This window comes from Microchirus variegatus (genome assembly GCF_963457635.1).
Source record: "Microchirus variegatus genome assembly, chromosome: 5".
Taxonomy (NCBI): domain Eukaryota; kingdom Metazoa; phylum Chordata; class Actinopteri; order Pleuronectiformes; family Soleidae; genus Microchirus; species Microchirus variegatus.
The window spans coordinates 12,530,199-12,557,816 of NC_139806.1; the positions used below are offsets into that span (position 1 = coordinate 12,530,199).

The 27,618-nt window shown below is 40.6% G+C and overlaps 1 protein-coding gene across 1 annotated transcript in view; it reads right to left on the bottom strand.

The window, feature by feature from the left end:
- Positions 1–867: 867 nt before the first annotated feature.
- The window catches only part of nsun4 (NOP2/Sun RNA methyltransferase 4), a gene marked incomplete at both ends in the record, with an annotated part of 55,233 nt that continues 28,482 nt past the window's right edge, over positions 868–27,618 (bottom strand). The window contains 2 exons of the mRNA XM_083889516.1: positions 868–884; positions 1,107–1,194. Of these exons, the coding sequence (XP_083745642.1) occupies positions 868–884; positions 1,107–1,194 (105 nt within the window). The remainder of the gene's footprint in view (positions 885–1,106; positions 1,195–27,618) is intronic.

Below are 27,618 nucleotides of genomic sequence, written 5' to 3' on the forward strand. Positions count from 1 at the left end.
CTTTTTATGAACTGGTATGTTTTACAGTAAATATCTCCTATTGAAACAATGTGATTGTACTTAAATAAATGAGTGTGTTAATAAAAACAAACAAGCCTATTTTCACACTTGATATGTTTAATATGCAATCATCACCTGCAAAAAGGCAGATGGAGTTTAATGGGAATTTTGTTTCAACATAATTATCTTACACTGAGTGAAAATGGACTAAGTTATGAGCCTCATGTGTATAAAGCAACATACATAATAAAGACAAACATCACTGAACAACATAACACAAGGCAGCAATATGTAGGTGTACATTTATCAAATAATTCAAACCAACACTGAAAACTTAATATTATACATATTACAAATATTTAAAAATGAAAAACAATGTCACAATTTAATAGACGTTATTTCTTGTTTTATTGTATTATTGCATGAGCACATACACATTCCTGTATTCTTGTCTGCATATACAGAACATGTATTTATCAACTTCTCTGAAAACTGCTGTTTGACAGAAAACAAGATGTCTTTTTACTCATACAACATTTTATAAAACACAACAAACACTGACGTCAGCACGTATTCCTTGCAAATCCCCCGTTTAGCTCAGTTCTCTGATTTATCCACCAGAGGGCGATAGAAGTCAGATATTGCATGTATCTGTAAAGGTGCATTTTTAGGTACATACTTGTATACACTGATATCGCAGTGACTTTTTACTTTTTAATTAATCTAGTTTGAATTAATTGCATGCACACGTACATCTCTTTTATAGATGTGAATATTAGGGATTTGCGTCACTTTTATAAAGTGGAAATATATCGAAATATATATGCCTGTACAGTAACATTTATATATTTGTTGAACCTGACCACTTCAAATATCACTGATTACTATTACGAACACAAAAAAACAACAACAACAAAAAAGGAATTGACATTGTGTGAAAGTAATCATCATCATATTTTTGTCAAGTCACCTTATAAACTCAAGGGTAAAAAAAAAAAAAAAAGAGAGAGAAAAAACCCCCCCAAACAAATACTCATGTAAGTGACAGTCTAGCCTATAATTTATCTTATAATGTACTTTTCTGAGCAATTTTAACATGGACCCACCACTGGGAGAAAAATGGAACAAGGTGTGCAAGCTGAAAGCCTTAAGACTGCGTGACAACCGTGATAAATGCGGCAGGCGCTGACACCACTATGGAGAAAGACAAAAGATACCTTTGTCTTGTCACAATAATCCTAATCTGTTTGAAGACTGGGCCACATTAGAGGGAAAGAGAGAGCGGGATAGAGGGGAGAGGGAGAAAAAAAAACAAAAAAAACACAGGAATGGAAGCTGGTTCCTGGTGAGCAGTGATAAATGTTGCAGCATCAGAAACACGACTCAGTATGATGTTTCTCTCTAATGGCCTGATTGCTCAATTAATTCTGCAGCCCATTCTTTGCCGGCCGCCTTTAATGTGGAAACAGCTATATTTTCTCCCAGATTAGTATAGATACAGGCTGACAGTCTGCACTGCTCAAGGTATTTGGGAGGTATAATTCATTCATAATGCCACAATGTGGCCCATCTATCATCTCAGGTTTTTCATCCGCTAACTTGCCGCTTGCTCCCTCCTCTCATTCCAGGCTCCTGGCTCTTCTGGGGCAGATGGGTGGAGGAGGAGGAGGAGAGGGGTGGGGGGAACTCGACCATAAATGTGTGTGTGTGTGCGTGTTTTGTATGTGTGCATACATACATATGCGAGCGAGCCATGCAAGGTTGAAGTGTGTGATGTGTGATGAGTGTGTGGGTGGGTGGGTGTGTGTTTTCGGCGGGGCGTGTGTGGGGCGTTGGGGCATGCAAGGTCGTGAGGTCGGCAGCTTCTCTTCTTCTGATGAATTAGCTGGCATATGCACCCGATGAATTACCAGGCAATGGGAGTCAATTATCCAAAGAAGAAGAAGAAGGAAAAAAAAAAAGGGTTGTGGCCCCAGGGCCCCTTTTCCAATTCAGAGAGTGATTTTCCCAAAATGTAGAAGGGAAGATAAGAGAAGCAGCCTTGAAGGAGAGAGTGGGATGATGAGGAGGGAAAAAAAAGAGAATGAATGAAACCCTCATCAGACTCTTTTCATCCTTCCCCTCCATTTTTTTAGTCTCTCTCTCCCTCCAATCAAACACAGGAGGTAAAGCACAGTGTGAAAATGCACAAGGCTATTATCGGGCCTTCAGAGTGCATAAACGCCACTTATGATGGATGAGTGTGGGATTTAAAAAGGCCTCCTGTCTAACACTGACCGTTACCCCTCTGTAAATGTTTTTTTTTCCCCTTCTCCCACTCGTCTCTTGTATCAGAACTACATGGAGCCTCTGGTTGAAAGTGGAAGACGTTTGTAATATATTATCGTGTCCCCTGCTGATTTTTTTTTTTGGCATTTAATTTTCTAAGCTCTCCTGCATGGAAGAGGGAGAGAGATGAGTGTTTGTGATTTATAATATTATTTCAGAGGAAGGCGCAGTGGTCACATCAGAAGCTGTCCGAGTGACACTGGTCAGGAGCGGCTCTGGGGAAATGAAATCACCAGCAGCGATTCCTGTGGGTTTTTATAGTTTGAGAATGGAAAAACGAGGAAAGCGCACACATGGATTTTATTTTGCGACAGCAGATAGAAGGAGAAGAAAGGGGTCGTTATTATTATGAAATAAAAGGAAAGTGCAACACTAAGGGATAAGAACTTCCTTGCCGCACGTTTATGCAGAACAAAACAATAACTCGGAGAATCTAAATATTACTTCCATGGCCATAAATCCAAATCAGCAGATGAACCAGGCCACAAGTGTTTATCTTTCAAAGAGTTGCACTTGATAGACCAATTTAATCTCAATAGTTGGACTTGCAGTGAAACCAAACTGCTTCGAGACCATGCGAGAAAAGAGGATAATATAAGATTGTGTGGGCAAGCGGAGCCAAAAGTCATTAACAGTTTTAAATCTGAAACTTTATGACTGCCAAAAAGAAAACACAATGCCATTAACAAAGGGTTCTTAAGTTATAAGAACAAGCACAGAGTTAACGCTGGGAATGAGTTCCTCATGAGATGAGGGGGGAGAAATAAGAATAAAACAAAAGACAATTATATCTGAAGGTTTAGCTGGCAGCATGAGTGTCCTCACTAAAGACTTTTATGAGGGTAACACTTGAAATGAACCAGTGACGCAAAAACACAGACTTTAGCAATAAGGTGCTTCTCAAAGTCTTAGTCTGCAGCAACTTTGATTAAAGGACATGAATAATACATTAAATATAAGGACATAGTGCAGTAGTTTCCCATGGAGTGAAGCAGAATTCAACTTAATTATGATTTGGAGAAAACATTCACATGGGCCTAATGGGTAATATACAGTGTGTTAAATAAACATAGAAATATAGAAAAATCAGTCCTTATTTAAACACGTTCAAAGACTAGACTTATTATGGTGTTGATGTTTGTCAAAGTCAAACTCTACATCGCTCTACACCAAATTAAATTCTGGCTTGATTTTGGTTCCCTAAGAAAGAAAAAATTAAGTTTAAACTAATTTAAATTGGTAAAATTTAAACATCTTTTAAAAAATAAACAAAAATAAAAGTTAGTCCAATATTTAAGTCTTGCAAATGAGGTTCAGTGATTGTATAAAGTTAATCTGACGAGGTGTTTATATTCTATACTTTACATGTACATTATCACGAGTTTGTGTGTGTTGTGTTTGTCCTCTGCAGATGTATGTTTGTTATGTGCTTGGAGAATTGTTTTATATTTTTCCAAATATGATTTTTTTTTACAATATTCAAAATGTTCTGTACTATTTTCACACAATTGTTTCATTCTCTAAACTCACACTGGTCCGGCTTTCCAGTGGAGCTAAAGGTCTGTCTCCGCTACTCTCGACCGTCACACTTTTCTTCTGGGACTATCATCCCCTTCACTTCCTCTATTACCCCCTCACACACCCTTACATCCTCCTACTCACCCTCTCACCCTCTCTCTCTAACACACACACACACTCACACACATCACCTCCCTTCCCTGCGGCGACATGCGCTCCACAATGGAGAACAGAGTGGTTTGGGAAATGATGGCCATTTATAACTGCCTGATGCTGGATCGCACCTCACACACACACACACACACACCCACCCACACACACACACACAATTTCCACAAAGTGTGTGTGTGTGTGTGTGTTTAGTGTTCGGGAATAATATAGAGAATTGAGACAAAGGGATGTGGAACGTGTCTCTAGGATAATGTCACAAACACATTAACAGTGAACTGCACAGATGAACACTGTGTACAAATGTCACATCATATCCAAACAATGTTTCTATATGTGTGTGTGTGTGTGTGTGTGTGTGGATATGTGCTGGGACATTTGTGTGTGTGCAAGATGACAATGTGAGTGATTTAAACTGTTATTTATGTGTGATTGATTTTATTTTTGAGATGCGTTTCCCTCGTACTTCCTGTTTGGTCACAAAGAGGCAACATTGGCAAGATATGGCAAAGGATACAGGTACGGACAGGTGAGGAGACAGGTGTGGAGTTATATGTCTTTGCTGTTCTCTACACAGAAGCAGTTTTAGTTTTGTCTGCACAATCCCTGTCTTCAGTAGCCAAGAGAAAAATCATGGCAAAAGTGAAGCCCAGAGGTTATCAATGTAAACATGGATGATGCAAAAAAAAGTCCACCTTTTCTCTGTGTAAAAATTTAACATCACAATTAAAAAAAAAAAAAGCTTAGAAATAATAACTTACTAATGCACAATACAATATCTGACAAAATCTTGATATAATCTATAAAAACATGACAAATGTATGGTCGATTAATTTTTTGATGACTCAGCAAATTAATACTTATTTGTGTGTAGTTGACATCTTTTTAATAAAGTCACTTGAAAAATGCTGCTAAGTGCTCTAAAATAATTATTTATCCAAATGCTTATATACACATACATATAGATATATATCTATATATATATATATATATATACACATATAGACATCTATATATGTATATAGATATATACTGTATATTGCATGCTTAACTACGCACAGACTGTAAAAATTGTAAATTAAAATCAGCAAAAGCATTTTTGCTGAGTCATGTTTGGGCTTTTCATTCCTTCTTTTTTAGGAGAACATTTGTTACACAGTTGGAGAATGATGTCTTCCGAATGACTCGGCACAAATGTGTTGTTAACAGCTTCATACGTTCAAAAGTGGACTAAAATGACTGTAATGTCGGATTTATATCGGTATCAGTAGTTTGTTATATCGGTATGAAATGAAAATATTTTGATTTCACAGATGGAGGAAATAGAAAGAAATTGAGAAAACATACAGGGGGGGGCATTATATATCAGCCACTGTCTTCCCTGGTTTGTAAAATATTGGTCGACCTCTTGTGATAACTGACTCATAGGGAGTTCAAATGTCAGTGGTTAATTTCCTCTTGTTCACCTCTGCCCCTCTCTTGTTCTGGGATGATGATGATGATGATGATGGTGTCAGACAGAGAGCCGCTGCTTTTATGCTAATCAGGCTGGTCATGACAGGGATGCTGGGCTGCGTGCACACATTTGTGTTTGTGTACGTGTGAATGTGAATGGGAATGTAGTGGAGCTGCGCGCGGTGGCTGTCACGCTGGCGCCAGACTGGCTGTCACTTTCTTAATTGCCTGAGTGTGACCCCGCCCCCCCCTACACTCACCTGCCTAATTACTGTGTCTTTCCAGCCAAGAGATTGAAATGAAGTCAACTCCATTCAAGCTTCACTGGCATGAAAAGTGAGGTTACTGACATTGTCATAATACAGTGGAGAACCGCAGGTTTGTCCTTCTACTCATGTTTTTACAATCACGTGAGACATCAAATGTGTTGTTTCACACTAAGAAAACGATATAGTGTAACGATACACAAATGTAACGCATTTAAAGTGATTATGGACAACTAAATTAAGTCTGAAAAGCGCACATAAAGGACACATTGAAGGAATAGCAACATAAAAGTGACTTAATCCAGAATAAAATACACAAAAACAAGAGTTACTGAACACAAGTTGTACTTGGGACAGAGACAAGAGTTAAAAAAACAACAGGATGAGCAGATTGAAGTGAATCAGATCAGAGCCATGTAGATTGTAGACGAAATGCTAATGTGATGCTAATGAGCAGAGGGTGGGAGGGAGGGAGGGGGTGAGTGTCAGGTAGGAGGTAAAGTTTGGTTAGAGAGCGAGCTGGCGAGACATCAGGCAAATGGGCAACGCTTGGGTGAGCAGTGAGCGGGCTACCCATGATGCCTCGTTGAGAGAGGGAACATTAGGCGACGGAACGGGAGATGGAGAGAAGAGAGAATTGGAGGAAAGGCCCCTTGGGCTAATGAATGCTGATTAATTCCTAAATTACATTTCACAACTTCGCCGTTCCTGTTTTCTCTGGTGCACATTTCTCCCCCCGTCAAAAACCATCATTCTGTCTCTTAAATCAGACTAATTTGTGCTCAGATTTAATGAGCTCTGATGCCGTTAACACACATGCAACACAAACTGTTTAGAAAGTGAATCTCCTCCCTCGTCGAGGAACTTTTTCTGTTTGCATCCACAAAGCTTTGGCTCCTTTTTTGGCTTCTTTAGGACACTGGGAAAACAAACCAAAGAAAAACAGTTAACAAACATTATAAACTTCATACAGAATGCATTAAGTTCATTCAAACTAAGTAAGCAAGCTGTCTTTAGATATTTTTTCAGTGTATAGTGGTTTTCTGTATTTTCATGCAGGTCTGAAACCCCACAATAATATTATATTAAATATGATTGTACTTTACTTTTAAACCCACTTCACTATGGCAGCTCAAGTTAAAAATAACTTTATTTTTTTGCAGACAAAAGATGAGATTACAGTTACCTTAAAGGTGCCATATGTAAGAATGTGGCCAAAAACAGTTACGACATTCAAATTCAAAATACCGAGGTCTTTTAGGTTTCGTCTTCTGGCGTAAGTGGCAACTCATGGTTGCTCGGCAGCTGAGACTCTACTGACTGCAATGATTGGTAGATGGCGGTAGGTGGCGCCACATGCCAAAACATGATACCAAAACATAAACACAATTTGCAGTCTGCAAAATATTTTTTTTATGCAAATATTTTGTCTGTACTGTTGTTGTTGGTGAGTTCAGTTTGTTATATGAACATTATTCCTGAGTCTCTGTGACATATTAGGAGCATTTTATGGCCAGTAGCTTTAGATTTATTACATAATGCACCTTTAAAACAAAACACAAGCTGCTTACACATAAATGCAGAATGACTCCCCCGTACATACCATTAGTGCAAAGGACATTAACTCTTAAGGTCTTTTGAATGTGTTGTATTGCTTTTATTTTTATATTTTTAAGAATGTGAATATGGAGTCTATAAAAATCCATGTCCACCTTTAAGAACTAGAGAAAAGAAGAAAAAGTGTTGACCGTGACGTTAAAGGACAACATGAAGCAATATTTTTTCATATAACTGAAATTACAATCATCTATAGCTATTAGCTAAACTACTGTTTATGTTTCAGTCTGACTTGGCCCTGGTTTGGTTAATGAAGCTCCTCCACCTTTTTCCTGACACAATAGCAGCTTCCTCTGCTCCTGTCACCGTCTCCGAGTTAAAGACCTTCTGAAGAGACAAAGACCACGTATGGTTTTAAACGCCTGTCAGGTTTTTTTTGTCTCTCTTCCCTGAGCCACAGACAAATGCGTACACACAGATGCATTCATCAGAGCTGTACCAGAAAAATGTGATCATCTGCATCTTGGGGGTGACAAGGAGAATCTCAATGGCAGGCAGAGCACTGCGAGGGGGGGGGGGTTAGGTGGGAAATGACAATATTTAAAATGCGAGACACAACTCCATTTGTTTCTGAACAAAATATTAACGATCTTTCATTTGGATCTCATCACAGATGCTGCCGGGGAAATTGCATTCTATGTGGCAGAAGTCTGGCGACGACATGAGACAGGATAATAGCCAATAGGTGTTTGGAGAGAGAGAGAGAGGGAGAATGAGAAGAAGAGACAGAGAGAAACAGAATTGACAAATTCCCAAGATGGGTACACCATAAGGGAAAGGGGGGGGGGGGGGGTGAAGAACAAGGGGGGGGGGGGAGCAGAAAGATAGGAAATTGAAATTTATGACATTGAAAATGAGTATGACAGAGACAGAGGCAGGTCCCTCTTTGCTCTCCCCTCTTTGGTTGCAGTCAACCTTGCAATGAGGGCAGATCAAACAAAAATAGGCTGTTAGGGGGGCAGAGGGGGCGGCGGGCGGGCGCTAAGCACTGTGGATGGGATGAGAGAGGGGGAATGAAAGAGTGACGGAAGCGGGCGAAGGTGTGAGGACCAGGGGAAGAATAAAAGAGGAGGAAGGGAGGTGTATGCACACACAAGTGGAGGAGGACATTAAAGGAGAAAATGATGATGTTGTCAGTGAGTGATGTAAATCGCGGCAGCGACGTAGTCAACAGATACAGTCGGCTGGCTGTGCGGGCCAGGGCCTGTCTCAGCTGCAGTGGCACTGACAAATGGAATATTTTCACAGGACTTAATCAGAGGAAAATGGGCTTTCATGTGCTCGCCTACCCGCTCTGCCGCTCGCACAGAGAAATGATTGCCTGTCGCTCTTCCTCTCCCTGTCTCTATCTCTCTCACAGTCATTGAACGTGGCCACTGAACCCTGCAGAGGTTACAACAGAAAGGGGAATTTATCAGTTGTGTTTTACAAAAGGATGTAGGGACACGGAGACATGCAAACACACTCCCGTCATCATGGACTGATTTGATAACTGTTTTTTTTTTGTAAGAAGACATTTCAAAAGCCAAGAGAAAGACAATTTAAGTACTTGCACACAAACTCACTCTTACACCCTTTTCTTTGTCAGGTCGCAGTGCCGCAGGTGGCTCGATCGGATAAACACTAATAAATCTTTCCGTGCACCCCAGTTATCGGTCATTCATCAGCTGTCCGAAGAAAAAAGCAGAACTTTTAAAGTGTTTCCCTTAGAAAGTCCAAAGTGAGCCACACAAAGATTGTCCTGATATACTTCAAACACACTCATCATCCACTCAATAAAACCTATTACTTGTCATGAAGGCCTCATTTCCTACAGTTGTGTTTGATGTAGTACCGCGGCCGCGTCGTGTGTGTGGCCCACAGGAGCAGCAGAAAGGCCTGCGCAGAACAGACAACGCTGACATGATCTATTTCTCCCGTGATGAATGTACCAATCTGCTGCCCTGTTGCCTTGTCCGCCTAATTTGTTACGATGTGACACGATCTGGACTCTTTCCTCTGATGATGAACCTGCTGCGAGTGTGTAACGGTAGGTAAAGTGGGTTGAGAATGTCAGGCTGCTCTGTGATGACACTTACATTCCACATTATTCCTCACGCAGATAAATCACTCACATTTTGGCATCACAATGCATTGTTTAAACGCCAATATTCTCTTTTAGATTACAGATTATCGTGAAGCCTTGACTGTACAGCCTTAAGCATCTTTAACCAAACAGATGTGAGTCCAGGAAGTGCTACTGTCCAAAGACACGATCTTCAATCACCTGATTTGTTGTTTTTCTCTCTATAAAAAATCACCTTCCACAACATTTTAAGGGTCATTTAAGAGGCAACGGGCAACTTTTGTGTTCCTGCTGGTTCTTGTATGGTCGACTTTGTAAAGAAACCATGAAGACCTCTCATCTCACTGAGTCTTCCTCAGTGATTCAGGACTTCTCATGGAGAGAAAGTTACGGCAACATATCAAACATGCATTTTTTTCAGGGGCACTGTGTAAAATTTGAAAGTTCAAAGGTGTAAACTGCTCCACAGGCTCCTTCCTGTCCATTCATGCAGTCAGGTCCATAAATATTGGTACATCAACACAATTCTCTTCTTTTTGGCTCTAGTGAAACATAGTTGCAGACTTTCAGCTTTAATTTGAGGGTATTTACATCCAAATCAGATGAACAGTGTAGGAATTACAACACTTTCTATATGTGCCTCCCACTTTTTAGGGGACCAAAAGTAATGGGACAATTGACTGAAAAGCTATTTCATGGACACGTGTGGGCTATTCCCTTATTATTTAATCTTCAGTTAAGCAGTTAAAAGTTCTGGAGTTGATTCCAGGAGTGACGTTTGCATTTGAAATCTGTTGCTCTTAACTCTCAATATGAGATCCAAGGAGCTGTCACTGTCAGTGAAGCAAGCCATCATTAGGCTGAAAAATCAAAACAAACCCATCTGAGAAATAGCAAAAACATTAGGTGTGGCCAAATCAACTGTTGATTCTTGTGAATCAGTGCATCGTGTTTTATATCCAGTCTACTCTCATTATGCCATTGACGATTGCTTTACAATGTTAAACAATGTTAATTTTAAGTTACACGTACATGGACAGTGGTTGGTGCCAATAGCTTTTTTTAAAACCATAGGTTGTGTAACAAAATGGATTTCTTTGTGGCTGCCGATACACACGCGGCGTGAAGGAAGGCCATAATAGCATGTTGAGCTGCTCTGAGGCTGAGCCGTGGGGCCGGTCACAGCCATCTCTCACACAGTATTGATCAGCTCAGAGCTAAGTGTGGCCCAGAGCCCTTCATCCCTTACTTCCTCATGTCCCTCTCCCCCTGTTCCTGATCCTGTAAAGTTATAACTGTACTCGTGTCACCCGGGTAATTATCATTGATCTGCTGCTGCAAAAGGTGACAAATTCCACTGTTGCTCCACCGGCTGATCTGTGATCTTTCACGGTTTGCTGCCCTGCACGAGAACTCGGCTCGAAGAAGTCTTTCAATTGTAGCCTGGGCTGTTTTACTTATCAGGCGTCATGGCATATCACTCAACAAAGCTGCTGCTTTTTGTGCATCAGTTTCTAAAAAACAACACAAAATAATAGACTTATTTTTTCTTATACCATGACTGACACATCACCCTGTATGTAAGCTATGTGTGTACATGTGCAGGAAAGGTGTCCTGCAATCTGAGTGTTTAAGTGTAACCAAAATCATGAGTTATAACTTATAGCGGTATTGAAAGTGACTGAGGGAAATCTTTACTAGACATTCATTTACACAGAGACAATGTAACCTCACATGCATGAACTACGTTGTATTACTGTATTTTTCCATATTATCTTTCACAAAACTTTGTTTTCGGGAAATGAAGTTCATGGTTTTGTCTCCCGTTCACTGACAATCACAAGTTTACTATATTATACTATATTATACTATAGGGATGTGAATCTTTGGTTGGCTCACGATTCGATTCCGATTCTTAGGGTCACGATTCGATTCAAACTCGATTCTCGATTCAAACAATTCTCGATAACGATTCTCGATTCAAACGATTCTCGATTCAAAAATGTATACAATGCATAGTGTGTTGAGGCAAATTATGGCATCAAAACAATACAGTTTGTATAAGATAATGTGATAATGTGATCCCACAAAGGCAAACTTAAGACAAAAGTTAACATTTATTCATTCAAAACAAATAAAAACTTACTTACTGTACAAAAAAATAACTTGTATAAATAAAAGCTTAGGCTAGCTGCCTTTTTCTACCAGAAGTTACAAAAATAAACAGTATATTTATCTATAAATAACACAAACTGGTGTTTAATGTGGTTTTTCAAAATAGAAACTTTTGTAACACATTAGATTAGGGAACAAATATTCACAATTAACTAGGTGCTTACGAACATGCATAGCAGTAGCATACTAGCCCTTTATTAGTAAATATTAAGCACATATTAAAACCTTATTCAGGAAAAAACTTAATCTAATAGAGGTAGAATAAGGTTATGTAGAAAAAGGTGTTAAAATGTGCTTAATAATTACTAATAAAGGGCTAGTATGCTACTTACATATGTTAGTAAGCACCTAGTTAATGGTGAATATGTGTTCCCTAATCTAAAGTGTTACCGAAACTTAAAAAAAAAAATTGGATGATTAGAATCGCGATTCCTATGTGAATCTATTTTTTCCCCCACCCCTATTATACTATATTCAGCTCAGCTCCATCAATGCAAGTCCTGAGTAAAGACTCATTTGAAACAAAGAAGTCAAAAAAAAGTGTAGAATAGAAAGAAAAATGATAAATTAGATAGTTGAGACTGTGGTCAGTGGAAGCCCAAGGCAAATCATCTCCATCTCCATTCTTATCCTCTGAGATCTGTTCACAAACACACACACACACACACACACACACACACACACACACACACACACACACACACACACACACACACACACACACACACACACACACACACACACACACACACACACCACACACACACACACACACACACACACACACACACACACACACACACACACACACACACACACGCCCTCACACACACACATATGTGGTTCATGGGCTGGCAGATGATGAGGTCGCTCTTCCAGTGTCTCCTGGCAAGGATTTGTTTTGTTCAATCTCAATGTGAATCCGGGGGTTTTGGAGTCTGGACCACAAGCTTTCACTCTGAGGAGGAAGAGGTGCTGATGACCTACTTAAGCCTTCTAAAAATGTACGGATAAACCAAGCAGAGACGGCGACAGCACTCACACACAAGACACACACAATACGCTGTACCTGAACCGCTGATTGAGTTTTGAAAGGAGAGAATATACGGCAATAAACTGGCCGTTAAATGAAGTTTCTAAAAATAGTAAATAAGTTATTAATTTGAGGCCTAAATGACCACATGACATTAACTAAATATTCACTCTTATTTAACATGTTAATGTTTAAAAAACATGTATTTAATCATTGATGACTTTCCACCCTAAACCCTCACTTTAACTACTGATGATTTTCAATAGTCTGATTTGGCGCACACACGTATAACGCACACACACGTATAACACACACACACACACACAAACACACACTAATCTATAGCAGACAAATGAGGCTGGGCTAACAGAGTGGGGCAGAGAGAGAAAAGATTGACTCGCAGAGAGCAGCCTAATTAGCAGAGACTCATTAGGAGCCTTTAAGAGGCTGTGATTAGGGATGTTTGTTCACACAGCATGTTGCTGCTGCTGCTGCTGCTGCTGCTACTGGGCTTAATGACTGGGACTGATTGCTCGCTAGTTTGGCCTACAGCGTGACGGGGGGGGGGGGGGGGGGCGCGGAGAGCTGAGGAATGAGGAAAAGTGTAAAGCTGTGTCTCAGCAAGTCATTTGTCCACAGTGAAGTGATGTTAAACTCCGTTTTTTTAATTTTATAATGCCACATTAGCGCAGTGTGCCGAAATTAACAATTCGATTAGTGGCTTATCAAACCAAATAAATGTATTTTTCACCTCTCCTTGTATAGTGTATAAGTTAAGTATAGAATATAAGTGTAATTTGCTGTATACTATGTAACTTTTAAATACAAATAAAATGTCTCGTCAGTCGTCTTTCAATTTCCACTTGTCGTACATCCAAGTTACATTCCTGTTCACACGTATCCAGGCCTGTCTATGATCACCAATGCATAGAAATATTCCTTTGACGTTCCAGGTTGTGAATGACGATCAATAGGTACAAACAGTAAGACGACGTAACCAATATCACGTAGTGACCTGGCGGTCAAAAAACACTTATTACACTTAACTTAGTAAGCTAAAACGGACACATGATGCCCTAACCTGCCAGATATTCTGAGTACATATCTCTCAATGCCTCTTTATATCATAGCCGGCAAAGATATCAAAGTGTCTGTGGTACCCTTTATCCAAAGGACAGAATTAGCGACAAAGGGCTACAAAGCTATGCATGTCTATAAAAAGCTTAAGGTCAACAATTGACATTAACTATTTACAAATCACAATGTAACAAGTAATCCTGCACCAACCACCCAAACAGATCCCAAACTGATCCCCACATTGGCTCCTACATGAAGGTTGTGGGTTTGAATGGTAAACGGTGTTGTATTTATATAGCGCTTTTCCAGTCTTGATGACCACTCAAAGCTGCTGTACACCACAGTTCCCATTCACCCATTCACACCCATTCACTCACACTTTCATACATCAACTTTCAAACCCACTCACACGCTGCCGGCACAGCCGTCAGGAGCAACGTGGGGTTAAGTGTCTCGCCCAAGGACACATCGGCCAGGAATCGAACACACAACCTTCGAGTTGAAAGACGGAGACGCTTAACCCCATGTTGCCGGCAGCGTGTGAATGGGTATGAAAGATGAGTGATAGAAGATGGGCTGTATGAAATTGTGAGTGAATGGTAGTGTGAAGCAGGTTTGAGCGATCATCAAGACCAGAAAAGCACAATATAAACACAGACCATTTAGATTCAAACCATTGTCAAATGATGCTGATTAAACGGGCACACAACTCTACCTGAGTTTCTCTTGGATTTCACGTCACCGATGCTGCACACAGGAGGGCGGTTTGTTTCATGTCAAGACAGACGAAGTGTAGCGAGACGGCTGCAAACAGGTCGCAGAATCACTGAAACACACACAGAAGTTTCAGCAGTGAATTCTCCTGCACAAAAAAAGCCGACAAATGTTATTTTCTGTTTCATTAATTCATATGTGTATGAAAAGCTGAATTCTTTCCAGCACACACTCAGAACAGACAGTGATAACAACAGAAACATGACACAAAGTGGATTGGATTATAATTATTTACCCCACCTTTAAGGTCATGGTAAGAATACTGCGGCTGCTCATCGTGGATTTCATGAAAGTGCGTCTCTTACAGGGTTAAACGGAGTTATTTGTGTCTCGTTTGACTGTTCGTGAAGAGCCCATATTCTGTGGCGTGCACGATGCACCTCTGTGTTTGCGTCCAGTTCAGACACTTGGAAGCCTGTAAAGCTCTCTCTCTCCCTTTAGGCTCTAACACATTTCAATAATCACGGCAACTGCACACCAACCCAGCCCATACCCAGTCTAAAAGTTTACCACAGAGCCCAAGCTCTTTGCTTTATAAACCCCAAACCCCTCCATTTAAATCTGATAAGACTCCCAGTGCTATTGTGATATGATTCTCCTCCTCGGAAGTCCGTCCATGATCCAGCATTTCCCTGAGTCCTTCTCGTTCCACTTCCTGAACTGGGATTGTCGGGAATAAACTCCAATCCTCCTTAAGAGAAGAGAGCAGGGAAGAAAAGGGGGTAAGGGGTGAGGTGTGGGGGGAGGAGGGGGGAGTAAAATCTGAGAGGATCAAGGATGCGAGGGCCAAAGAAAAGGATCCGACTGAAGAGAAAGTGCAGTTATCAACTTCTGCCCACAAATGAATCAAGCGAGCTATTTGTTTTTTCCTTTTTTAATTCACCCATCCATCGCTCCATCTCTCCTCTGCCTCCATCCTTTAAAGCAGCGCTGCCTCTCTGGTGTTTGCTGTGCTGCATTTGTTTGTCGCACGACACGCGACTGATCCGTTTGTTTGTTTCCTGATTCCAGGATTTGCAGAGATAGACAACAAAAGTATATGGAACAGATAAAGAACACTTAGGTAATGGATTTTGGCAGCCTCTCTGGCACAGACGAGGACTTCATCCTCTTTCCATGTCTCATGTCTTTCTTCTTTCTCTGCACTTTAAATATGTTTGCTCTTTTTTTTTTTTTCTAACACGCACTCGAGCTGCAGCTGTTTATGAGGATGAAGAATGAAGAGCGGTTAAAAGGTAACAAGTGTGTTGTGGAGCAACTGGACCGTGGCCTTTGCTTTAATGTGCTTCCTAAGTGTAATGTAAAGTGGCTTAAGTGTTGTAAAGTAGTCATATACAAAAAAACATTCATATGGTTTCTTCCCAACAATGCTTCTTACAAACCAAGTGAATTCAAATAAGGTATTAAAGTGATTTGGTTTATTTAAGATCGTTGCCCTTTCAACACTTGAGCTTCTTTGTCAATGTGAGACAGAAAAACAGAGCCTATCCCTAGAGACAGGATGGTTTCTCTTTCTTTCAGTTAAGATTATTTGTGGATATGTTTTGCATGAAATTAAGTTGTAATTATTAATGATAATAATAATAATAATAATAATAAAAATAATTTTAGAAATCCTTTCAAACTTCTTCTGTGAGTGGTAAAAACATTAAAATCAAGCATTTTATTCAAGTGAATAAAACATCTAAATCAACAACTAATCATCTGCTTCACTATTTTTTCCCTGTGTTTTTTGTAAAACAGTACATTTGAAAAGTCATGGATAACAATTATCACTATATTTTAGCATTAAAAACATAATTTCAGTTACAAAGCTTCTACATGCTGGTGTATTATCAATTAAAGAAACATAAAAAAAATATATATTTTGATCATTTTGTCTCTCGGCTGGTTCACCTATTCAAAATAATATCTAATATAATTCAACATATTGTGAATTGGGTCTCACTATACTCTCAATGTCATCACTAGATGAGATTACTCAGTGATTGTGAATGCACAGTTATGAGCCCTTTAAACTCATACCAGAGCTTAGAACTCTTGTGCGAACTGAATCTAAACTAAATGGATGTGGATCAAGGCTTTTACGAGCTCTCCATTGTCTCATTGGTGTCAGCAGGTCAATAAAGAGTTACCTTGACCCACAGCTTCCACAAAGATCTTCATTATAACCAAGATTTGGATCATTTTTTAGTTTGTCTGTGTTGTTATCCTCTCTTTACCTGTGGTTTTATGTATGTTTGGCACTATTTTACTTTGTTGACATTACAATCCACATCTTTCCCTTTGTAAACATGTGCACCACGTATTGTCACGCGCTGTCATTTCTTTATATCTCCATGTGTGAAAGACTTTCATTTAAACCAGTTTCACGATCATTTTAATGACGAAGCCTCCACCTCCGTGTGTAGTTTATCTAATATTAATGAAGAATCGTTTTCAAAACTATTGAGGAAAAGCCACGGCGTTTCATTACATTAATGACGGCACATTAGCTCCCGGGCGCTTGTTTAACGTGATTCAGTTTAGAGTTTAAACAAAACAAAAATCATCATCACTAATAGATCCAGCAGACTTTGTCATTGTGTGACGGGGATTGCGTGCTTGAAGGTACTGTGTATACACACACACACACACTCGCACACACACAGGTGCGTTAAATAACAAACCGCAAACAGCTTCAGTAACTCAACTCTTCTGAATGATCATCTCTTTGCTCGTGGCTGTTTATGAATACAAATTGAATTTCCACTACACCGCAACCTTGTAGTAGTCATGGCTCATTTGATTTATTCCTTAATGAATATTTCCCCTTTCAACTCAGGAGATGGGGAAACATTTCCACACTAAATGAGACCAGGCTTTTATTGTAGTCCATTCTTTTCCTACATCTAGACGTACATTACACTTATGGTTGAGTCACCGCTTTGGATTGAATAGAATTCCATTTGGTAGCGGGCAGGCAGCAAAGGAAAGTGAATAAATAATGTGGTGCAGCAGCAGTTTGTGACATATTTTTTCCTCTAATGGCTGCACTCCCGACATCTTCTTCATGTTTATTCTAAATAGAATAAACATGAAGAAGATGTCATGTAAGTTAGAGACACATAAGGGGATCTACGTGTTGGATTCTGAGACTAAACATTCTACACCGACGCCTCACAGTGACAAAGAATCCAGTCGTCACATCGCTCAGCCACTACTGTTAGACAAATTCCACACCATTTACCTGTTAATGTTGTGTAGATAATGTGCAATTGACTGTACACCTGCTAAATAATGCAGCAGCTTGTTTGGAGCCATAAGGAGAATTTAAATAGTATTGATAGGCTAAGCTGCCAAGGTGTAGGATGTATGCAGTCAGAAAGCCCCAGTCTGTATTGATCAGAGAACAGGGCTTAAAGCAGAATAGCTCCCAGTTCTGAAACAAATGAGGAGAAAACAAGCAAACAGAGGAATGGCAGCGTGGGCCGATATTTCAGATGGAGGAGGAGAAGGTGACTGTTAGGGTGTGGGAGGTGGAGGAAAGAGGGATGATGTGGGAAGAGATGGAGTGAGAGTTAGACAAGGAGACGTTGGTGCCGTCTATCCATCCGGTGCATGGCCAGGGGCAACGTGAGGGGTAAAGTTGTTAACGAGTGTGTGGACAGCGGTGTCGGGCTGAGAGGAGGTCCATCAGGGAAATGAGACGCTCGGGTTCTATTATGGCCCCAGGTGAACTATAGGAGGACAAAGGGAAACTTTTGCTGGGAATAGATTATAGACAGCATAAAAGCAGAAATATGCTTTTGTTCAAATAACTGATTTCTTTAAGTCTCTTTTGCACATTTAAAAGAATTGTCACCATCTTTCGAGGAATCGAGGGCAAATTTGCATGACGTCGTGTCTGATTGTCAGTGATGGACGCACGGGTGGCTCTTAAATCACCAACAAAATACAGACTGTGACGTGTGTAAGACTTTATATGATGGTTTTTTATTTACGTTAACTGACACTGTGACCTTTATGAAATGATTTGTGCTGAGCACTAAGTGATTCTTTTTTTCTGTATATTGTATACACTTATTCAGTCATATAAATGTATATCAAATCTACTATGTATATGTTTTTCATTGACGTGTCCTCCAGACATCATGAAATCGACTGTCAGCTCGCTCCCTACTGAATATTTGTAGAAGCAAAAGTCTCATCTCGTGTCAGGCAGATATTTCTCTTATAAAAAAAAAAAAAACATCTTTAATATGGTGTTGTTCAGGAATTAACCACACTCAAAGCTGGGTTGGCATGACAAGTGTGCAACAAACAACCAACTTACACTAAAGACGCCTATGTCATGCATTCTTTGGTTGTTATGAAGAAACCTCAGCGTTAATCTGTTATGACCGGTGTCAGTGAGTGAGGGAGAAAAACATGTTTCTCTGACCATTAGTGTGTGTGTGTGTGTGTGTCCGTGTGTGTGTAGCCTGTTAGTGTATGTACAGTGGTGCTGGTGAGAAGTGGCCTCAGGCGATGTGCTTAGTGAGGATTGAAGTGGGACAGCTTTAAAGGGGATTAATGCAGTGTGGTCGAGTGAGAAAAACACTCCTGTAGAAACAAACACAGGCGGTAATTAACAGGGTGAATGCTGTATATATAAAAGGGTCAGACAAATATATCATAGGTTAGTGAGTGAATTCATGTCTGCTCTTAGGGCTGAATCCGTACTCTGTATAGTACAGAACTCTCCAGTCCAGTTGGTGGCCCACTCTTGTTTTGGCCAAATAACAACAAAGAATAAGATAGTAAATATGACAACTTGAATGAGATTTTATGAGGAAGTCAACCAGTACTCACACATGTACAAGTCAGTACTGATAACATAGCAGTGACCAGCAAGTAAATGTGGTCGAGGGCAGTTGAATATTTTGGCCAAAACATCGTACCTCTATCAGGCAAAGTGCCTTAAAACATCTTCAGTCAGAAACAAAAACCCACGTCTTCTGCCTTAAACTAACTATAATGTGGATGTTGTATTTAAGACAAATGTGTGCGATATAAATACTTGTGCTGTTAATTTTCATTGTGCATCATTTAAATTTTAAGAAATACTTGTGAGCCTATCATATCGTTAGCCTAATATAGCATAGTTGCCTAAGTCATATTTGAACATTTTTGGAAAACAAGAAAAAACAAATTTTTTTTAGCAAGCACATTGGTAAAGTTAGGCAGATATCACAATTACCGAAAAAATTACTTAGGCAATTATGCTATTAGGCTAACGATAAGCAAGTAGTTATTTTACGGACATTTACACCCCAAACATGGCTGTCTCCACGACAACAGCAGTGTTGTTTTTTAAAGTGTCAATTCTAGAAACAGAATCTATAAGTTCATATTTTTTTCAGAATAAAAGCCCTGAACTAATTACTTTGTGACAATAAGTAAATCATTTAAGATCGGATTTGTTAAATCATCTGCCCAGGCCAGATACCGATGCCGGGCGGGCCAGTTTTGGCCCACGGGCCACCGATTGCTGACCACTGCACTACAGGAAGTGAATGCATATGACACTAGACTGACACTGACACATACTCTCATTAAAAGCCTCACAAACAGAACCAGAGGCTTGTACAAGCACGCAGAAATGTAAAGCAGCTCTCTGCGAGTACGATCGGACCCGAGATGGTGAGATTCCAATCATTATCATGACTTTGACCGGGAAATGCTTTTCTGCACGGTTCTGAAGTGTTATCTCAATTGCTGGTGTTTACAGAGTAAGTTTCTCTCCACCCCTTTCATCTTCAAACGTGTCAAGGGATCGCGAGTTCACGTTTAATTTCCAATATATTCTTCTATCTAGTCTAATAGCTCAACCCGACTTTAGCCACCTCCCCTCTTAGCCTGTGATGTTTCCTCATTGCCTGATAAACAGCTTTTCAGCCCTGAGAATGTGTATGTGGTCCATATTTATTCATATGTGTGATACGAGAGCGTACGCTATACGGCACTGGGAAATAAATAAATAAGAGAGTAAATAAACAGCATAAATAAATAGCAAGAGTAATAAGGTTAACTTTTTTTTTTGATATTGATATTTTCAGGGGAAGCCAGGAGAGGGGGCAAAGTTAATGACAGCAGACATAATGCCACTAGGATACTCCAGAGTGTGTCCAATACTCTAAGTAATAGCGTTAATGGTGAATTTGAAGGAATTTAATTTTCGACATCAAACAGCAGCGCCTTTCGAAAGCCACCTCTCTCTTGCCTCCACATGTTTGGGGTGCTCAGAGCTTCTGAACTTGTTTCCTCTCAGAAGGAGGAAGAGGAGGAAATCATCCTCGGGTGGCAGGCATGCAGGGAAGGCAGGCGGCTAAAAACTTCCAAGCAGAACAGCCTCTCGACTCGCAGGGTGACGCTTGTTAGGCTCAGGCCCAGAGGAGGGTGCATGGCCAGTAAGTAAGGTTATTGGGAAATAATTAGCCTAGCCCAGGAATCAGCGGGGATAGCAAAGTCCTCTGGGTAGAAACGCCAGTGCCCCTGGCCTCGTTTCCACAGCTAATTAACTTTGAAGAGAGCCTATTAATAAGGTTGTCTTCATAGAAAAAGCCTGAAACTATGTGCAGAGGGAACTTTTGGGTGTGGTGGAGGCTGGAATTCAATTTATAGATGAAACACAAAGAAATACACAAGACTGTGTGTTTGTAATTGAAAATTGCTGGGCGGTGGGGGGTCTTTCGTCTTTCTCAGGTGTTCCAGAGCTTTCTGGGGGAAGTCCTTGCAGTGGACCAGTCTCACTGTTCAGGAACCTTAACAGAAAGCTTGGCCCAAATCATTTGCTCCCCACTTGCACTTACTCAGTGGATGTTGTCCCCAAGTGGCCACATGTCCCCTTACCTGTCAGCCCGGAAACAGCTGGTGTTGCCACCAGGTCATGTGAGCTAAAAAAAAAGAAATCTCGCCTCGCAGCCTCAGGCTGTGGGAGAGCGACGCAGGCCTCAGCGCCTAATCACCCCCTCCCACGACAGCACTCATCAAGACGGCAGCTCCAACAAATCAATCTCCCTCTGACAGTTCATTTAGACTGAATTAATTTGGAATTAGGGGCCATTACTGCAATTGGCAGGCGTGGATATTTCCCTAACGTGGGCTGTTATCCTGCTTTGGGGATAAAGAAAAGGAGCCAGATTTTCTTTCTCTTTTTTTTTTCCTCCTGTAGGATCGACTGGATAAGGTGTTTCTCTGTGCTGATCACAGGGCTGAAGGAGGAAGGCATTGGATTTCCACTTTAACTAAATCATCATTGTTTTCAATCAACAGTCAGACTCTGCTGATTGTTTTTTTTTTTTTCCCTCTCGTCTTTTTCTTGATACCAAATGGAAGTGAAATGGATGTTTAATGAGGGTTGTTGGTCTATCAACTGTCAAATTGTTGCCGGGGGCCAATTAAAAGTCTGATAGTCTGCTAAAATAGCAAAGACAACACTGGATAGGGATAAATTATAGAAACAAAGGACTGATAAAGTACTTTTGAATACTTTCGGCCAAGTGTTGGCCAGGATAAAACAACAAGAAAAGGCAATATCAGTGGGATATTTGTTGAAAAGTTGAAAATGAGTGCACAATAAGGGATTAAAAGTAGGAACTATATATAAAAAATCGGAATACATCCTGCTGTTGCAGTAAAACACACATGACGCCACCTTATTAAGACGGATTCCAGCAGAAACAATGACCACTGCACCGGCGGCTAAACATACGCGTCCCTTTAAGAAAAGCAGTGAGTGACGTGCTGCGACTACTACTGCTCTCTACCACGACTGGACCAGCAGCGTGCACGGCTTAGCCTTTGCTGTCAAAATGTATCTGCTCTGCTGGTTTATGATTGCCAGTCACTTCTTAATATAGTTCATGAATTCCATCAAAGCCTGAGCAGTCACATCACCTGTGTTGGAACTACGGAATTTCAACACTATGAAGACACAAAATTCTACTTTACGGCACATGTCAACCAGTCCAACCCACACATCAAAAAAAATATGTTTCTTCCTCACCAGAGTTGTAATTATTGTTTCTTTTTTTTGGCGAGTTTTACTACTTCCATGTTCACTGATCTGTGGCTGAGCCACTGCACAGATTGACTTGGCTTCCCTCTCCTGCTGGGAAGCGGCAGATTGAAGTTTACCCATGAGTTCACGACCCTGTGACCCAGAGGTTTGACCGAGACAGCTCAGCTCCATGGAGACCCCACTTTGAAAAGATAAACACTTCAACATCACACACACACACGACTGCACAGAGAAGAAATGCCTAGATTAGAGACATTTATGCGATATTTTTGAGCTCTCTGAGTTTTTTTTTTTTTTTTTAAATAATTATTTTATAAGTGTAGGTATGAACCCTTATGAGGCATCATGATGTTCTTTGCTGGTTAACAAATAGCAATAATAATTCCACAAAACAACCTGATACATCTGTCTTTCAAAGATAATCTTCATTTCGCGGAAAGTTTTATTAGAAAAAGAAAAATGACAAGCTTCGGATCAGTTGGAGACATTGAAGTCAGTTCTAGATCTGTGCAATAAGACAACATGCAAGATAAAGAAGCATGCTGAGCATGCACAGTAAACAATATTTGACTATATTTAGGCATGTTGTGTTAGGAGATGAGTTAAGAGCCTGGTTCTTGTGAGTAGGTAAAAACAGATAAGAGTATGTTTCTGTTAGAGGCCCCTAATTCCAAATGAATTCAGTCTATAGACAAGAGAGCACAGAGGAGCATGAGAATTAACACGATGGACACAATTACTTAAGATACTAAACAGTCCTTGGTACAGACCACCATTTTATTTGAGTGTCAAGGATAATCTTATATTATATCCTGTGCCCTCATACGTTTGACAATAGCTCAGAATACTAATGTCTCAGACCTTTGGACCCAACCATATCATGTTCTACATTTGCTCCAAGTTGCTTTATTGAAATACTGATCATTTTTGATGACTCATCTAAATGCAGTCAAATAAAAATGGCATTTTATTTTAGCCCTTCTATTTTCATACATCTCGCTTTTGGGTACTCAGTGTTGTAAACATGGCCCGAGAAGTGATGGGGAGGTGTCGGGCCGGCAACCATGAGATCAGAGTAAATATTAACACTGACACACCGCTGTGGAAATACCACAGCGACTTAAAGGAGCTAAGAAGAGCCAGGCAGGGGGATGAGTGGGAGGAGAAGAAAGACGAGTGCACGCAGACGTTTAGGTGAGTCACAAGGTAAATGGCAGGGCAGAACCCTGACTTTCATTTAGGACAGATAGGGCTGAACAAAAGCAGTATCCCTAAATGTAAGCACATCCACTTGAACCCTAATCTTAACCTAACCATTATTTATATCATAGTCCTAAACTTTAACAGTTCCCCAGAAATTAGTTTTTGCCTCATTAGGAGCAGGTTTTTGGTCTCCATTAGGACGACGAGGTCAGGGTTTATGCCAGAAAAGGTCGTGGAGAGGTAACAAACGCAAGTGCACACACGTGAAAAAACAACACAGAAGTGCATAAGCCTTACCCATTAACGCTTCTATTAACATGTTCCCTCAACACCTACACTAAGCTCACTGATGAAAACAGCCAACGGTCCTCAGCTGACACAACACACACACACACACAAAAAGACATTAGACTTTACTTAGTAAGTAGTAAGCATGGACACAGACTTGTTCATTTAAATGTTTGGACAAACCAAAGTGTTCTCTTGCACGTGCACACGGGTCTTTAATCATTTTCTTTGTCGTCTTGCAGAACTGACGGGAGGAAGTCGTGATCAAAGCCCACGATAAAAGGACACGAGGAGGTTGTGGGTTTGAGAATGATCACATTACAAATACATGCTAAAGCCCACAGCAGACAGTACGGCCCTCTCTTTATTATGTTTTCAGGCCTGGGCAGAATGTTCCATCAGCCTGAGAAATATGACAGTGATTTCACCGACACACAATCAGGTTTCACTGCAGGTATCAGTGTGTGTGTGTGTGTGTGTGTGTGTGCGAGTCAAACATCACAGATACAGTGAGATGGGAAGAAAGAGGAGAAAGGGAAGGAAGGGAAGAGAAAAAAAAAAGAGGCAGTGAAAGGAGGAAGTTCATGTTGCGTATTTGAAGTCAGGGTGTAACATTTCATCACTGGACCGATAATAGAGTCAACACACTGTGCACGGGTTTAGGGGCACAAAGATGTATATGAGGAATGTAAGAGTGTCAGATAAAAGTTCCTCCACACCGCAGACGAATACAAACACAAATACGCTGCGATAAAAGAAAACCACCATGTCAGACACACATTGGCTTATTGATGGATTGGGTTCCAAAAGTGTTCTTCTACAAGGGCTGAGATTCTACCTGGAACCATTTGCTTCTGAAAAACCCTTTACTGAAGAAAAGGTTTTTAAAGGGTTCTTGGTAAGACTAATGGTTCCAGTAAGAACCATTTTGATCCAGAGAACCCTTTAAAACCCCTTTCCCGAATAAAGGGTTTTAAAACGGTTCTTGGTGGAACCCTCCAAAAGGGTTTACCTATGAGGACAAGCCGAAGAAACTTATATGGTTCTACTTATCACTTTTATTTCTAAGAGTGTAACGTTCTGGACAGACATGAGAGTGGTATTGATCTTCTCTATTTTCCACTATGTTAAACCTATTCTGTGGGATACCAGTGTTACATAATCTGATTATTAATTGTTCAAATTACTAATAGTGTGAAGGAGACTCAACACAAATATTACTTGGTTTGACTAAAAATAATAGCAGGGACAACAGTGGTACAATTGCACCATACAGAACCTTTTAGTATCATCACTATTGCACAAACAAGATTGGAAGATTATGAGCAACAGAGATTCAGACTTATCATTGGATTTGTTGCAGGAAATCCTTAAGAAATCACTAAATCCACAGGATTTAGTGATTTAGCTTTAAATCCATTCTGAGCTTCACTTTTTGCTCTTACAACAGGAGGCCAGAGCTGATCTCAGATGTCTCAGTGCATGTGAATATTATTTGTTGACTTTCTGAGCGCTCAAAGGTGAAAAAAAACCCACTCTGTTTAAGATGTTTCCCCACTGTTTTACACGGACTTGCTTTGTGTTGCATGACTGAGTGATTATGTTTGTTTTGTCACAAAGTGAAAAACATCTTTTTCTACTTAATTCAGATCATGAACCATATTTTTTACAGGGCTCTACAAAGTCCACTAGCTGAACGTTTGTTCTCGTGGTGCAGACAAACTCCCAGCATGCTTTGCTACCTGCTGCTGAACAGTGACCCTCGGGAGCGAGAGAGAGAGAGAGGAGTGTCTGGGGAGAACAGAAATTGGGACGTGAGGAGGTAAAAGGAGGCACAACAAGATGGAAGATGAAAGTGATAGATGGGGAAGGCAGCGGAGAAAAGGGAGGAGAGGAAGCTTGCGGGGGGGAAGTGTGGGGAGGGTCACCGTTCTCAGTGGAGGGAAGGCGCTCTCTGAGGAAGCAGTGTGGAACTACCCAGGGCCTTGTAATTGTTAAATCATATCAATTAACCATGGGACATTAGGGGATTAAGGGTTAATCTCTCCCTTGAGAAAGCGAAATACTAAATTAGAAAGGAGAGAAAGGGGAGAAAAGGAGAAGATCATAAACGTCAGAGTTGAAAGGGAGCAATCTGACACGACGAATTACAGAGCTGAAAAAAAAATGTTTCAGACAAATAAATAGTGCGCCTTAAGGACGGCTTCTTGTTCGCTTATGATATCAACATTAATGTGGTAAAACACGAAGCAGCAAATGAGCAGTGTGGCTCTACATTTGCATTTCCCCAGCAGCAGTGACGGGACCAGAAGTGGCATTTAGGGATTAAAAACAACACAAAACAGGAGATAATCCCAGAGCTCGGTCACACCCGCCTGGGAACTGACTTGCGCCATTTTCAATTTGGATGAGAGCTTGGAAGAAGAAAAGGGGTACGAATAATTTACCCCATCCCAAAAGCCTCATTGCCCCCCATAAAATCTTCCCCTTAGATTTAGAAACATCCACATTTGCTTAAAAAAGAAATCATATACAGTAAGAGATGATATATGGGAGCAGAGGTTTGGGGATCTATATTTGGGGAGGATTGGGGCACTGAGCTTTTGGAGTTTGCGAAAAGAAGAGAGGAGGCCCCTCTTTCTTTAGTGTATATGCAAAAACGGCTGAAGTAGGTAATAGAGCCGTGAGGTAAGAGGATTAAGATCAGCATTGGGTCAGGACTGATAGGGAGAAAATGGGGTGATGGGGAACAAAAGGATGAGCAGAAGAGAAAACGAAAAAGGTGCACAAGCGGAGCCGAGAAAGAGAGGCAGAGGGGGGGGAGAGGTATTTTAATGCATAGAGCGGAGGTTTGGTGTGAACAGATATGAAATAGAGACTGTCCCCCTCATCCTCTGTCTTTCATGACCCAAAGACTTTGCTTCAGACCCATATGTGATCAACATATGGGATCTGTGCATCTCCCTCACAGAGAAAGTGGCAGGATAATGCTTAACCTGATATCCGGATTGGCTTTACAGAGAACAGGAGGGTCAACAGCATCTCCCCCCATCTGAGGGAAGAGCTTGAGGGAGGTATAAGAATGTTGTGAAGCTGGAAATGTGCAGGGTGCTGGAGAAGTAAAGAGTAAAGGAAAACATCTGGGATATTTACAAATATACTATGAGAATTACAGATAACATGTTAGCCATGAAGCCTGGCTTCATTATCAAACATCTCCTGTCTCTGGACATTTTTCAAACAGCTGATTTGAATGAAGACTTTTCTGGAGATTACTGTTTAACCAGTTTACTGGTTGTTTCGGGCAGATCAGACTGCCCAAAACATCCAGGTGAGGGGCGAGGTGAATTATGCAGAACTTTTCCTGCTGTGTGTTCACTTGGACTTAGAAATGTGATTAGGGAGCTTGCCGGAGAAGGTCCAAGAAGGGGCCGGAGCGATGTTTGGGGACATTTGCATTTTCACATAAACCCTCTGGACAATTTAGGAAAATGCCTAAACGTCGGTGCCTGTGCAAAAGCAGCTTCCGTCGTCAGGCATCTCCTCACCTGACTCATCTAACTTGTCAGAGTATTTATACAACACTTGTACTCAAAGACCAAAAAGC